General features: G+C 39.6%; 1 protein-coding gene across 5 annotated transcripts in view; it reads left to right on the top strand.

Moving 5' to 3' along the window:
- The first annotated feature begins 3,705 nt into the window (after nt 1-3,705).
- The window catches only part of DGS1 (dgd1 suppressor 1), a 330,562-nt gene continuing 317,702 nt past the window's right edge, over nt 3,706-16,565 (top strand). For all 5 annotated transcript variants that reach the window (XM_089373467.1, XM_089373466.1, XM_089373470.1 and 2 more), the window contains exon 1: nt 3,706-4,280. In XM_089373467.1, the coding sequence (XP_089229593.1) occupies nt 4,093-4,280 (188 nt within the window). In that variant the 5' untranslated portion in view covers nt 3,706-4,092. The remainder of the gene's footprint in view (nt 4,281-16,565) is intronic.

Below are 16,565 nucleotides of genomic sequence, written 5' to 3'. Positions count from 1 at the left end.
GGAATTTCATGTGCCAGTATAGGTCCACTGTTTGCATGTATTGGTTAAAGCGCCCAAGTGAGTGTCCCGTGTCTAGCGCCTAATCAACTTACTTGGCTAGTACCTCAACGCCCGAGAGAAGGTTCCTTTGGATGGTTTCTTCTTTCTCAGCACGAGTGATTTCTTTCTAAATGGTGCTCGGTGTAAGCTCTCGAAAATAGGTTACTGCTTCCTCCAATCTATGATGGGTTCGACTGCTGCCATGACTGGCCCTTTCTTAGTAGTACATTGCACCTCTTTTGACCTGAGCTCACTAGCATGACATGGAGGTTGCACGGGGGAGGGAACAATACCAAGGAACAAGTGGAAGGGTGTTAAGAAAGAGACTAAGAAGGAGAAGTAACAAGCTAAATAAAGCAGAGTAGGGCCACATCTGCATCCCGAACCAAGCAAAGAAGTCAACCATGAATTGGATTGGATGGGGAGGGGCCAATAAAGATGATTTCCAATAGAAGGGAGCACTGTGAGGGACAAAGAATCACGATAGGAGGAGAGCACCCGAGAGAGAGAGAGGGTTGTATATTAACTAGAAAAGAAAGGATGCTATGCGGCTAAGCGAAGAACACAACCAAACACAAAGACCATGAGAAGAAGATGCATAATAGAACTAGGAAGATAGAAGGGTGGAATTGCTTGAGGGGAAGGATGCCTATCCAATGAAGTGCTGCTTCACAACTGTAGCTGGGTGGCTTATGGGCTTGACTTGTACGTGCACTCTGAGAGCTTTGTCATTGGACTCAACTAAGTTCCAATTTTAGTTAAACTTGCATAACTTAGGTAGTAAAAGTCTATACATTTACAATTTTACTTGTACATAAGTGTTAAATAAAACATAAATAATGGTGGAAAATAACTCTTGTAAGTATATTTTTTACATCTCATTTCTATCCATTTTTTTATGCAAAGACGAGCTTAAATTATGGTGGGAAGTAATTGATTGTAGATAAGTTATTTACTTGAGTATAAGTTATTTTGAAGTATTTAATTTTTGGACGGTTTTCATGAAAAACTATAGAAAATCACTACACAAATATCTAAAAATCATGCATGAATATTGCAACCATATCCATAAATTATGACATAAAATATGTAAGCCAATTATCCACATGGCATTATATTGTGCAAATGTTGCAATAAGACCTTCAAGTTATGGTCCAATCAAATGTTTGAATTTTTTATAATAATATTGAAAAATAAATATTTATTTTTCAAAGGTAAACATTATAATTTGCATTCGTCTGCTAAACTAATGGTGATCCATACAAATAGATTGTTAGAGCGTAGGGACTAATAATGATTCCATAACAGTATTTAAATTTATTTAATAAGCACATAAAAACTTAATACTTACAATAAACTTACAATATAACAACTTTCTTAACCATGGATATCCAACCCCACTTTACCATGGATACTATTAACTTGTAAATAGGTTTTGTTACAATACCATGGGCCATACTTATCAATACTACATGCTGAAAAACCATAAATCATTTCACAATTAAAAAATAAAATGTAAAATATTTTAGACATTGCATATAGCATTAATTACATAGAGTGAAAATTCTCCATCATATGGATGGAGGGAGGGAGCGAGGGAGGAAGGAGAGGGCAGGAAGATAGTGACAAAGGTGGAGGGATGGGTAGGGGAGAGAGGAATGAAGAGAGAGAGGAGGGGAGGGATAGGAGAGAGGGGGGGGAGAGAGATGGAGTTGGAGAGACATAGAGAGATAGAGGTATAAAGAGACAAAGTGATAAGGTAGAGAGGGAGAGAGGATGTGGGGAAGATAGAGAGGAGAGATGAGAGAGAGGGAGAGGAAGGGAAGAGAGGGAGGGAGACAAAGAGATGGAGGGGGGAGAGAGAGAAGGAGAGAGGGAGGGAGATAATGACAAAGTTGGAGGGTAGAGAGAGAGAGATAGGGAGAGAAAGGGAGAGAGAGCAAGGAAGAAAGAGAGGACCTAAGAGAGAGAAGGAGTGAGGGGTGGAGAAAGTAGAAAGGGAGGGAAGAGACAAAGAGAAGGAGAGATGGATCCGGTGTAGATATGGTATTTGTATATAAAAAAACCAGCCTAAATTCATGTTAACCCCAAATCTATCAAGCACTGAGAGAGACCAAATCTCTTTTCACTTTAAAAGAGATTTTCATCTCAAGAAGTTTGATCCCTCTCGTCGCTTGATAGATCCAAGATTCACATAGGTCTAAACTAATTTATATGGTCATACTAATTTTAATATATAAAATTATATATAAATAATAAATTTTTTAATATATGAAATTGTATTAAATAATTAAAAATAAAAATTACATATTTAAATTAAAAAATCATCTTTTATATTTATATCATATATATTTTAATTTTATATATTATTTGTTTATGAAAATGATTAAATAAAACTAATTGTAATTAAATAAAAATATTTTTATAATTATGTATCATTTTACTAAAATAAAACTATTTTTTATGGAATTTTTTTTATTTTATTATTGAATTTAATTTTAATATTTAGTAAAATTATGTTTTATGGAATTTATTTATTTTATTATTGAATTTAATTTTAATATTTAGTAAAATTATGTTTTATGGAATTTATTTATTTTACTATTGAATTTAATTTTAAATTCAATATTTTAAATTATATTAGGTTTATTTTAAAATAACAATTTTAATGTTTTTAATATATATTTTATATTGTTTAAAATAATTTAAATTTTGATATTTTATCAAATTGATCATTTTCCATATTTAATAAATTTTAAAATAAAACAAAGACTACATAGTAGCGAGTACCTTAGTTTAAACATAGTTTAATTAAGTAAAAGAATAACAAAGACAGAGATTTCATCACAAAAATAAAACAGCTAATAAATTATTGTATTGTTGGATGTTATCACAAAAAATTAAGAAATAGGATTAAGTAATATTGTTTATATTAATATGCATATATGTGTGTGTTTTTTATTAATATATATAACTGTTTATAACTAAATTTATTAAAATTTGTTTTAATATAATAATAAATAATTTTAAATTGAAAATATTGTTAAATTCATGGAAATAAAAATAATAGAAAAAAAAGAAAAAAAAAGAAGTCAAATAAAAAAGAAATAAAACAAAAAACAAAAGATTAGTAACTAATAGAAATGGAAGTTACTAAACAACCCATAATAAGACGTCAACCAATCACTTTACAAATAAATAAATTTAAATAATAATAATAAATAACAAAAATTAAATTCTCAATGTTAAACTATGGATAAGTACCATAAATTTTTGGTCAAAACAAACTAATACCAAATAAAAAACAAAACACAAGGAATATAATAACTCTCAATAAAAAAACTTTAGTTGACTTTTAAAACACTCTTACTTAAAATTAAATAATAATAATAAATAACAAAAATTAAATTCTCGATGTTAAACTATGAATAAGTACCATAAATTTTTGGTCAAAACAAACTAATACCAAATAAAAAACAAAACACAAGGAATATAATAACTCTCCATAAAAAAACTTTAGTTGAGTTTTAAAACACTCTTACTTAAAAATATCTCCCACTTTAAATTTATATTTAAAATAATATTAAAAATAATAAAATCTTTTATAATAAACCAAATATATCGGATAAACCCAAGAACCACTTCCTATAAATACCAAGATTTTTACCTACAAACAACATCGCGACCATAAAGAGAGGATCAGCGGCTTTGCGGCCATCCAAAAACCAACCTAATGATGAAGCTGACACCAAAAGTAAGGACTCGAGGATTTAAATGACGGAGTGCGAACTTGTTTTTCCCTCGTTTGATCGAATCGAGGATTTAAATGACAGAGTGCGAACTTGTTTTTCCCTCGTTTGATCGAATACGTAAACTTTCCCAAGTCGCAGGGCTTAAAATATTTAACATATTACAATGCGATTGATCCCATTTTCATTTTCAGTCTCAAACTTTTCAAGCTCCATTTAAATCATTCGAACTGAAACTCTATTAGAAGTGTGAAGAGAGGCATTGTTTACTGTATCCTGCGAGAGAAGAAGGAAAGGGAAAGTGATGGGCGATCTTAGCAGAAGGGCAACAGATCACGCATTGCGATGTTGGAGCAATCTCACCAAACGCCTCCGTTTCGGATTGCAAAATCTATTCAAAGCTTCATTCTTGTATGTCTTTGGCAGAAGCGGAAGAAAGCGAAAGCGCAGTCTTCCTTTACCTTCGCCATCGAGACATTTGCCTTCCACCATGTAAGCTTTTCATCGCTTACTCTGCTTACCAAGTGCACTGGTTATAATTTCTAGGGCTAATATTCCTTTCATTTAGCAAATTTCCTCATGTGAAAATGTAAAAGTGTAGACTTTTTGGGAGATTAGTGAACATATGTAATATTTGGGATGGATTACATTATCAGATTGGGTTTGCAGATTTAGTTTTTTCCCAGTGCAGTTATTATGGTTATCAAATATTCACTAATTTGAAAGTGAGAAACATATGATGAGTGAGCTTGATGCTGTGACTACCCTTATTTTGCATTGCAGAAGGTATTGGCTTGCCAGTTAACTGAAGGTTTACACAACCAGTTGATATAAACCATTGCTTGTTTTTTAAATAGCAACCATATACATGGAAAATCTATGTACCATATCGATGCGTTGGAGTAGTGGAGAAAGGCTATAGTCATTAAGGGGTCTGTTGGGACGAAAGCAATGTAGTGTAGCCAGATAACAGCACCCAAGCAAGAACCCCTTGGCTAAGAAGCCGTCCGTGGGGTATCTATTCTGCCAAAGTTGTCCAGGACATGTATTTGATCCAATTGCTTGAGACGGCCTACTTTCATAAGCAAGACGGCCCACGAGGGGTGAAACACATCTCACCATTCCAATTCAATCATTTTAACGAAGGATCCGTGGCTACAAACTGTTATTTTATTCTCAGTCTGATTTCAGTACCGTTGCTTTTCTGGTTCATATGCACAGCTTAAGTTCTTGCAACATCGTAGGTTCATTAAAATGGCTTCTTTTTAGCTCTCATGAATGTTTCTTCCTCTGGCATGTTTGGTTGTGTTGGGTTTACGCAATAATAATTCCTGATTTGAGCAGAGGCCGATGCATGATATTTCAGTACTCTATAGAGAATTGACTTGCCTCGTTGGCTGTATTCATGATCCTGTTTCACAGGAAACCATGGGAGTTATTGTCCATCGATATATTTTTACAGTTAAATTGGAAATTAATAAAATATTTTTTTCAATTGAACTGGTCGCATAGTGGCTTGTGTCTAGCCGGCATCGCTTACTCACTATTCTAAGGATATGTCAAAACAAAATAAACTTGCACGGCATTTACTTGCCTAAAAGCCCATACACAGATATACGTAAACAATATCAGGCTCATCAAACTAAAGAGCATAACCAAAAATCAATGCGGAATTTTATGTACAATTTCATGCCTTCAAAACGGAAGAAGTTCCCGATAGTTATTTTTTTATCCCCATCTGGCAGGTGGTTCTGTTTCAGTTGGTGGTTCCTCTTCTAGCCGTCATTATCACTTGAAATCCAAGTGTTAAAATTGGCAATTAGGGCCAAACTCCATGTGGGTCATCTTATTTAAGGCCGCTGATATTTTTCTTGGATCCCTCTCATCGAGAGGTGTAGGATTGATCTAAAGATCATCTGATTCCGATAAGTGTTCATGGAGTTATGAATTTATTTGTGTTATAAGACAATTCGTCAAGGTCGGCCAGCAACTAAACAACAGCCACATGTGCTTAACGTTTTAGTATAAAAAGAGATGATTTGAGAGTCATTTCACACACACTTCTCTCTTGATTTCTCTCCACTTGTCTTGGGTTTTAGTGTGAGAGAAATCTAGGAGGAAGAAGCCCTAGACGTTGGAGGAAAGGAGGTTGCCCTAGCCGCAACAAAGAAGATAGGCCAGCAAAGCTATGGAAGGGATCTACGTTGACCTAAAGGAGCTCATGGAAGAAGTTTAACGTAGCTATGGAGGAGGCCTTAACAAGCCCTAGCCGCAGTCCTAAAGCAGCCCTAACGCTGTCCTAAATATGCCCTAACTGCAGGTCTGTTCAAGCCCTAGACGCAGGTCTATTGAGGTGTCTTGGGTGCAAGAAAGGGCAGTGTATGATGCTACAAGAAGAGGCCAAGGCAATGAGGGAGTTAAGGTCTGGTTCAAGGCTAACCGAGCTACGGTTAGAGGATCGAGGAGCTGAGCTTGGAGGCCGAGTTGAAGAAGGGTGATCATAGGTCTGTTTGGGGCCGGGAAAAGGTAAGGGAACCCTGTTTTGAGTTGGCTGTAGGTGACAACGTGGGACTGTGGTAGGCCACAGTCCTAACCACCTCAAAACATGGACAACGTGGAAAGGTTGAGGGCTCAAACATGCCCAAAACAACAACATGATAGGGGAGGTGTCTCATGAAGGTGAGACACAGTCTTTGAGGGCTGTTTGTGGATTGTTAGAGGAGTTTAGGGCTGCCCTAGTGCCTTAACCAGAACAACCACGAACATCTGTATACAAACATATTTGGAGCAACATTTGTATGGTGTGTTGACAACTAGATACATGGGACAACAAGGTCACTTGGTGGAGAAAGCAATAGGACAACAATCAATGACATGGTGCAGCAAGGCTACAATGGGACAGCGTCATTAGCATAGTGTTGCAAACTCATTAGGACAACAACAAGGTACAACATGCCAAATGGGACAACTAGGCAATGGTGCTTGTTGGAGCATAGAAAATAGGACAGCAGTATGCCAAACATGGAATGGCAATATCACCAACAGTGGGACAACTGTATGCCACATGGGACAACAGTGGCTAGCATGGTGCAACTATGGCACATGGGACAACTGTGGCAGCATGGTGCAACAATGACACGTGGGACGACAGTGGCAGCATAAGATGCAACAGTATGATGTGTGCAGCATGGTCATGGGGTCCAACATAGTGATGATGGGTGCAGCATGGTGAGGTGCAACATGATGACGAGGTGCAGCACAATGATAGGTGAAGGAGTCACCTTGGAGAATCAGTTGAAGCAACATGTCTTCAACTGAGTTCAACTATCACATGTATCATCTTTTTAGAGATGATCTATGCTCATATTTAGACAAGTCAAAGTGTTGGAGGCCGAGTTGAAGAAGGGTGATCACAGGTCCGTTTGGGGCAGGGAAAAGGTAAGGGAAGCCTGTTTTGAGTGGGCTGTAGGTGACAACGTGGGACCATGGTAGGCCGCAGTCCTAACCACCTCAAAACATGGACAACGTGAAAAGGTTGAGGGCTCAAACATGCACAAGACAACAACGTGCTAGGGGAGGTGTCTCATGAAGGTGAGGCACAGTCTTTGAGGGCTGTTTGTGGATTGTTAGAGGAGTTTAGGGCTGCCCTAATGCCCTAACCAGAAAAACCACGAACAACTGTATACAAACATATTTGGAGCAACATTTGTATGGTGTGTTGATAACTAGATACATGGGACAACAAGGTCACTTGGTGGAGAAAGCAATAGGACAACAATCAATGACATGGTGCAACAAGGCTATAATGGGACAACAGCAATAGCATAGTGTTGCAAACTCATTAGGACACAACAAGGTACAACATGCCAAATGGGACAACTAGGCAATGGTGCTTGTTGGAGCATAGAAAATGGGACAACAGTATGCCAAACATGGAATGGAAATGTCATTAACAGTGGGACAACTGTATGCCACATGGGACAACAGTGGCTAGCATGGTGCAACTATGGCACATGGGACAACTGTGGCAGCATGGTGCAACAATGACACATGGGACAAGAGTGGCAGCATAAGATGCAACAGTATGATGTGTGCAGCATGCTCATGAGGTCCAACATAGTGATGATGGGTGCAGCATGGTGCAACACGGTGAGGTGCAGCATGGTGAGGTGCAACATGATGACGAGGTGCAGCACAATGATAGGTGAAGGAGTCACCTTGGAGAATCAGTTGAAGCAACATGTCTTCAACTGAGTTCAACTATCACATGTATCATCTTCTTAGAGATGATCTATGCTCTTATTTAGACAAGTCAAAGTGTTGACTTTTGTTGCAAATGTACCATCTCTCTCTCTCTCTGTTGAACTATTGAAGAACATATAAGAAGAATTGATCAAGGGTTTCCCCACATTGGGGTTTGTCCCTGGCTAGCGCCACATCTTGTGTTCTCTTGTCTTGGCTTGTCTTTTGCAGTCTATGTTTATGTTCTATCTGCAATTTACTTTAATGCTGATGTGATTGCTAATCTGGAAAAGATATTAAGCTAACTATGAAAATTGAAATAAATTGCTCTAAGCATAGAACATACCTAAAATTAACATGGTATCGGAGCTGAGGTGAAGACAAAGCCCAAGCAAGAGTGAAAGAGTAATCATCGAAGACAGTTGGGAAAGGACAAAAGGCTCACTGGATTCCTCATCCCTCTTCAAATTGACCAAGGGTGAAGTCGAAGAAGAGAACATTATCAGAATGGCATAGTGGAAGCTTCTGACGACCTACCTAAAGATTACTTCAATGGGAAGTACGGATCTAAGGGTGGAAGGAAAGGCAGATGCCTTGTTTTTAATAAGTTCAGTGATTATGCGAAGGAGTGTTCAAATGGTAGGGATACATCACTTGATGATGATAACAATCATTCCAGGGACATCTTCAATGATCAGAGAAATGACAGGTAATGCAGGTCATCAAGGAAATAGCCCTAGACGCAGGTCTATTAAGGTGTCTTAGGTGCAAGAAAGGGCAGCGTATGAGGCTACAAGAAGAGGCCAAGGTAGCGAGGGAGTTAAGGTCTGGTTCAAGGCTAACCGAGCTGCCGTTAGAGGACCGAGGAGCTGAGCTTGGAGGCCGAGTTGAAGAAGGGTGATCACAGGTCTGTTTGGGGCAACGAAAAGGTAAGGGAAGCCTGTTTTGAGTGGGTTGTAGGTGACAACGTGGGACTGTGGTAGGCCGCAGTCCTAACCACCTCAAAACAGGGACAACGTGGAAAGGTTGAGGGCTCAAACATGCCCAAAACAACAACGTGCTAGGGGAGGTGTCTCATGAAGGTGAGCCGTAGTCTTTGAGGGCTGTTTGTGGATTGTTAGAGGAGTTTAGGGCTGCCCTAGTGCCCTAACCAGAACAACCACGAAAAATTGTATACAAACATATTTGGAGCAACATTTGTATGGTGTGTTGACGATTAGATACATGGGACAACAAGGTCACTTGGTGGAGAAAGCAATAGGACAACAATCAATGACATGGTGCAGCAAGGCTACAATGGGACAACAACAATAGCATAGTGCTGCAAACTCATTAGGACAACAACAAGGTACAACATGCCAAATGGGACAACTAGGCAATGGTGCTTGTTGGAGCATAGCAAATGGGACAGCAGTATGCCAAACATGGAATGGCAATGTCACTAACAGTGGGACAGCTGTATGCCACATGGGACAAGAGTAGCTAGCATGGTACAACTATGGCACATGGGACAGCTGTGGTAGCATGGTGCAACAATGACACATGGGACAATAGTGGCAACATAAGATGCAACAGTATGATGTGTGCAGCATGGTCATCAGGTCCAACATAGTGATGATGGGTGCAACATGGTGCAGCATGATGAGGTGCAGCATGATGACGAAGTGCAACACAATGATAGGTGAAGGAGTCACCTTGGAGAATCAGTTGAAGCAACATGTCTTCAACTGAGTTCAGCTATCACATGTATCATCTTCTTAGAGATGATCTATGCTCTTATTTAGATAAGTCAAAGTGTTGACTTCTGTTGCAAATGTACTATCTCTCTCTCTCTCTTTGCTGAACTATTGAAGAACATATAAGAAGAATTGATCAAGGGTTTCCCCGCATTGGGGTTGGTCCCTGGCTAGCGCCACATCTTGTGTCCTCTTGTCTTGGCTTGTCTTCTGTGATCTATGTTTATGTTCTATTTGCAATTTACTTTAATGCTGATGTGATTGCTAATCTGGAAAAGATGTTGAACTAACTGTGAAAATTGAAATAAATGGCTCTAATCATAGAACATACGTAAAATTAACAAAAAGGTATGGCAAGGAATTTAAATCCATGTCCAGGTTGGTTCATGATCAACCATTATTTTCCAACAAGTCAGGGAGTACACCTTAGACTATGTCTAGAGTCATTTGTATTCTCTAGTTGGAGCTTAGAACCGTTGACCTTAGTGAATGTCTCAATGCTCGTCTTGTCATCTGTAACTCTTTTCTTCTATTACAATGAGAAACGGGTAGTTGGCAAGATGTCCATTTCTTAAATGTTTATCATTATTAAAGGGTAGCAAAATGCCGTGGCTTTTTTTTTGGGCGCGTGTTCCTTTGATGTCAAATTCCTCACTTTGAGTCCTGTTACCCATCAAAAGCGGGTAACCCATAGGAGAATTTTTTTCTCCTCATATGTTAGCTAGCCAACCAGAGGCACCTCCTCATCATTAAATAGATTTACATCGGAGCTCTCCATTGTAACCTTAGGCTTCTTAGCCGTCGTTTATACTTTCTTACCTGCTGCTTAAGTCGATGCACCTGTCTTCTCGGGCGGGTCAACTCGGTATTCTTGAGTAATTGGCAGTTGAGGAGGTGTTTGATTTTTACTAGCTTGGTTTGATTTCTCTTCAACTGTTTCTGGCTCTTTAACCTCACTGTCAACTTGTTTAATAATAATAGGTGAGGACTGAGCATCTACTACCCGCCCTGATCTCAAGTTCATCTCATAAAGTTCTGCGGTAGAGATACTGTAGGAAGGCAGGTTGAGGGTGGCAACTTGCTGAGCCCCTTTGTTGTAAGGCTTCGGATTGGGTTGGACAGGAAGTTGAGGGCGAATAGGCAGATTACCAGGAGGTATGTTAGAGGGCAACTGAAGTTGTTGTTGTGGTATTGATTGGGGAAACTGTCCAGGAGGAGAGGGTCCACGCCAGCTCGGGGCCCATGGAGAATTCGAACTAGTTTGAGGAGCCCATTGTTGCTAGGGTGGAAACGATATTGAGGCCACATAGGTGACTAAGGCATGGATTGAGGACCCATATTAAAATTGTTAAAATACTGAGATGGATCCTGAAACATACCTTGATTTACGGTTGGTGGCTGAGGTTGCCATGGCTTTTTGGATCCCATGAAGTATAATTGATCCACCTCTTCGCCTGTCCCTTGAAAGATCACCTTCAATCTTGGCAAGGAGGGGCATGAACTTGTTGCATGACTCAGCTCGCAGATTGCACATTCTTCCACAAAGTTCAATGGACATTCTCTAGGTGGATGTTTCTTTCTGCACTTCGGGCAAAATATAGCCATAGTCTTTTCCAATTCCATATGTTTCTGTTTTACTTGCAGTGTGTCCATCTGTGCAGACAGGGTACTCAAGATATCAGTCCTTAAGTTATCCAACAGGTTTCCAATTTCTGCTTTCGTGACACCTCCACCAGATACTTTTGTTGACCAAATTCCTTGTTTATTCCTTGCAACTCCCCTCGAGCACTGGATGCACAGCTCATAGATGGTATCAAAGTCCTCTTTTGATATATCTCCCTTTCCTACTATGTTTAACAGTTCTAGAGAGTCTTCTCGAAAAGCTTGGAGAAGGATAATTTTCAAAATGTCCTTATCCAGGTTAGAATGACCTGACCTCTGTAGCGTGTACTTAAAACGTTCCACACAATCCTCCATATTCTCGTCTTCCTTCTGCATGAACTTCAAAAGCTCTTCCTTAATATCCCGAGATTTGTAGTAATCTTGATACTTCTCCAGAAAAGAGGTTTTCATCTCTTCCCATGTGGAGATAGTCTTTCCTCCTAGACCCATAAACCATCGCAGGGCTGTCCCTTTTAATGTAGCAGGGAAGATTTTCAGTTTCTGTTCATCGGTTATGTAGTCATATCCCCGACACATAATATCAAATTCAAAAAGGAACGTGTCAGGGTCTTCAGAAGTCAGCCCATGAAAGCTAGGTAAAGTTGCCAAAGGAATGGGCTTCGTTGGTGCGCTAGTCCCAAGATCCCCAATTGGGAAGTCAATAGTAGAGGTTGTGGGTGCCATAAATATTCTCCAATAATCACTGGGAATTTCAGTAGGTTCTGCAAGGAATGATGGAGGGGGTCTTATCATGGAGGTTTGAGTTGCCTTAATAGCACTCCCCCTATCCCGTGGTGATAGGAATACCCTTACAACTCCTTCCTCCCTGCCACAATGGCTTAATTCCTTAGACCCCTTCCTTGCAACTTCTTCTTCCCTACTGGAATGGGCTGGTTCCTCAAATCTTCTGCTTACAACTTCTTCTTCCTCTGTTACCAGTAGTGGTACTCCTCCATTAGGTACATTGCTGCATACTTCTTCTGCTGCTGGAAGGGTTTGCTATGTTAAATCAATAGGAGGTACTGTAGATAGCACTGGCTGTTCAATAGATTGTCCCTTCGATTTCGGTTCGAGTCCTCGCCCTCACAGCAGCACGGGACGATGCCTTTGATTCAGCGCTTGCGATGATTTGTTGGATGTAAGTGTTCCTTCCCAAATCCTGTCCTCCTTTCTTCTGGGCTTTTCCTCTGCCCCTTTTATTCGAATCTTTGTTCATGCAAATTGGTAAGAGAGAAACATTTAATTAAATCACTATGCTCAGGACCTGGAGTAGGGTGTCAAAAGACCATTCCCTCCCCAGGATGAGAGGCTGGGTTTTAACAAACAACAAAAGAAAACGTCTGAAAGGAAATCTAAGGCTCGGGACTTGGAGCAGGGTGTCAAAAGACCATTCCCTCCCTAGGACGAGAGATCAGACAAGAAAAGAAAACGACTGAAAGGAAATCTAAGGCTCGGGACCTGGAGCAGGGTGTCAAAAGACCATTCCCTCCCCAGGACGAGAGATTGATCCTTTGGTCAATGCAGATCATGTCTTGCACCTTGTTAGCCTTCCCCGACAACAGTGCCAAAATGTTAGTGTCCGAGTGTGAATAAACTATTCCACCCTTTTTCCACATTATTTTATCAATCTGGGTGCGTACATTTTTCAAGGTAACGTGCAAGGTATATGCAGGGGCAAGGTTACAATCAGTGTTTTAAAACTCCGACTCCGACTCCGACTCGGCCGAGGGTCGACTCCGACTCGGTATCGACTCGGCCTGCTCGATTTCAATGACTTGGTCATTGTAAAAAATACATTAAATATTTATTTTTTATAAAAACACATAATTTTAAAGATTTTCATTCATGTTTCCAAACACACAGCATTAGAATATAGATAGAAGACAACATATGATCAAAGTAGGCTCATGAATATATCCATTATATCAAAATGGCACCCAATGCATTGTCCAATACATACACGATGATGATATAGAGATAAAAACAAAAACACATAACCAAGGAGGCTATAAATGGCCTATACAACAAAAGTCGGTGACCAGTACTACTGGCTACTGCTAGAGTTGCCAACATCATTTGGCTCAGTGTTACTTGGAAGTTGGGAGTAGGAGCGAAAGTGGGGAGCGAGAGCGAAAACGGGAGCGGGAGCGACATTTTCAGAAGCTCCTGGTTTGGGAAGCGAATCCCAGAGGAGTTCGACAACCAATGTCACTAACATCAAGGTACATAAAGGGATTGGTGCTCTTGATTAAATACGAGTTCCATACCCTAATACATGACAAAATTCAATGGAAACATTGCAATCCTCCAATCCTGAAATCCTGAAAAACTGATAAGTCTGCTGGATTTTGAATGAAAATTAAAATTCTACTTTCTCCATATGAAATCCAATGAGGCCGAAACCACTCTCAAACATCCTGAGTCATTTCATGGTAATGTTAAAAATTTAAGTAAAAGTGACATTCTCCTTAATTTTCATTTTCATCCTTCATCCTTTTACTTTAAGAATTTAACATTACCATGAAATTTGAATAGCATATCAATAGTAGAGAGCATTTGAGTGTGTTAAATAGGGTTTGGGAGGGGGAAATGGACCCCAAATAACATTTAACTAATTCATAAAACACATTGGAGTTCAAACCAATCAACAAACACTTAAAAATTTCATTAAAAAAATGTCAAATCGCTGTTTTGATGGGGTTACAGGCCACTGGTTATGACTCGGCCTGCTGAACTGTTTCCTCCATCGAGTCACATTTTTGGGCAATGAAACGGATCAACTCGGCCGTTTCCGTTTCGAATCGGCCGAATTTTAAAGCTATGGTTACAATCTAACATAAACCAAGGATTCACAACTAAAGAATCAAAGCATCGCTGTAACGGCAATCAATTAAAGAGCTGTAACAACAATAAGAAATTATCACACAACAGAAGAAACAACACACATAAATAAAATACGTAGCACCTGATCAGAAGCTGATCAAGTCTGCGTCAACTCACAGCTAAGAGAAGAACAACAAACTTGCTTGCATTCAATTAATATATGAAACACTGTTACAATGTCTGGCTCTACACCCCACCTTTGCATAGGAGTGAAACCCCTTTTATACAAATACATGGGAAAGACATATTCCCCAAATTTGGCAACTAATGCCCAAAAATATACAACTGTTAGAACAACAACTAATTACTGAGAGAGAGAGAACAACAAAGATCCGAAATAAGCCTGTGAGCAACTGGGAGTTGGTTATGCTGTTGCAGTGTTGCTGAACAGCTGCTGTAAATGCGAGTGATGAAAGCAGATTTTGGGGTATACCAATTTGCCCTTTCATTTAAAAATTTGATCCTGAGGCCTGTGGGTTATGGCCCACAAACCTATCGGAAGCGTTATTGAGGCCTTTAAGCCTTAAAACCAGGACCATTCACTCTTATCGGAATACACAGAATACACGGGAAATACAAACCTATCGGAAGCATTTAAATAGCGCTTTGGCCTTAAAACTGGGACCACATCACTTTAACGCAATATAAAGGAATACACGGGAAAACCCGCTCCGAACACTTAGCCGGATCTCAAAAATTATACATCCGCAACTATAATTATCGGCGGGTCCGCTCTCGGTCCATCGCCTTCCCGCTGTCCTTATATATCTCCGATCTTCGTTGTCCTTTTCTTCTCCGATCCAACAGCTATCGGCGCATCGCTTTATCTCGATCGCCGATCACTGATCAAATTAGGACTGTTGATCGACCGCTTGATTCGACAGTTGTCGTTACATCTGATTAACAAAACTAATCGTTGACCCTGCGCTGTAGATCCAACCCTCATTTGATCCAACGCTCCACAACAATTTCGGGTGAGCAACGTGCACGAGGATTAATCGCCCCATAAAGCGGTTTCCTCTCTCCTCTTCGTTGCTACGTGTCCTCCACTGAATGGAATCAGGTCCTCACCCTTCAATACCACTTATGGTTTTGAGGCCGCCCAAAAATCCATTTACCGCCTTTGAAAACTGTTTTCATTGCATAATGCCCTCGCGTCTATGCCATGCGATGACCGTCGATCTATGAGATCCAACGGATCTCATGCACCCTCTGTTTGTTTCCCCTATGACTTGTCTTCGCTTGCTTTTGATGGATTTACGCCTTTCTCAGGCTTTCCTCTGCCACACTCCGTCAACACATGACACAACAATTAATTTGTTTATCTTTAGATCGCCATCGATCCTCGTAGTGATCGATGGTTGATCAATACTACAACACGCATACTTAGACTGTTTAAAAAAAACAACACATAACGCACAAATTCAACACAAAGCACACTTTTCTATTATATACGGTATGATTACAAGCTAAGGCATTTCAGCCTTAGTAATAGGTTCTCCTTTGACTACATTGTATCCCACACTCTGTTTTCACAGTTTTCTGTCTATTGCTCTCTATCTCTATATCTCTATTGAACACGCAGGTTCATTATATACATATAAGGAAACATTGGATTGGATCACTGTGAAGGATCCGATCACATCCTTTCCTCAAAACTCTCAACTAATCGCATACATGGCAGATTACATTTAATTTAAGTCTTCTAGAGACTTATCGCTTCCATCATTTACTCTGTTTTAAACATATTTGTCCCTTGTTCAGCTCCGATGGTCCACGTCTCCTCCTTCTCCGCTTTAAAATTTGCATTTTGATTAAGGGGGGTCAGATGCTCCTGAATCAGTGAGACTACTACTGCGAGCTGTGAATGCGATACATGTTCACCAAAATCTGCGGAAATAGCAAAGTTTAGTAGTTCGCATATGCAAAACCTCGTGACCTTACATCATTAATTAAATATTCCAAGAGACGTTTGAAGGGAGGTTTACCTTGTGAGTTTATCACAATTAATGCATATCATTGGTGCAAAAAGGATGAAAAGATAGGTAAAAATGTAAGGAAAAGATAGGCAGATTTGGTGCCCTACAGATTCCAAGACCCAGTGCCTTGCAATTGGGAAAATGGAGTTAGGAGTTATGTTGATTTCAAAATTTCGCTCAATTAAGGAGATCTGAGCAACTTTGCTAACCCTAATGGTGCAACAACACAACTACTATAGGTATTTATATTTCATTGAATGTTTGATGTAGTTCCA

Source organism: Pinus tabuliformis, chromosome 8 (assembly GCF_031772625.1).
Source record: "Pinus tabuliformis cultivar Carrire ecotype Pingquan chromosome 8, CPIR1, whole genome shotgun sequence".
Taxonomy (NCBI): domain Eukaryota; kingdom Viridiplantae; phylum Streptophyta; class Pinopsida; order Pinales; family Pinaceae; genus Pinus; species Pinus tabuliformis.
This window is presented reverse-complemented; position numbering and strand designations above follow the sequence as displayed.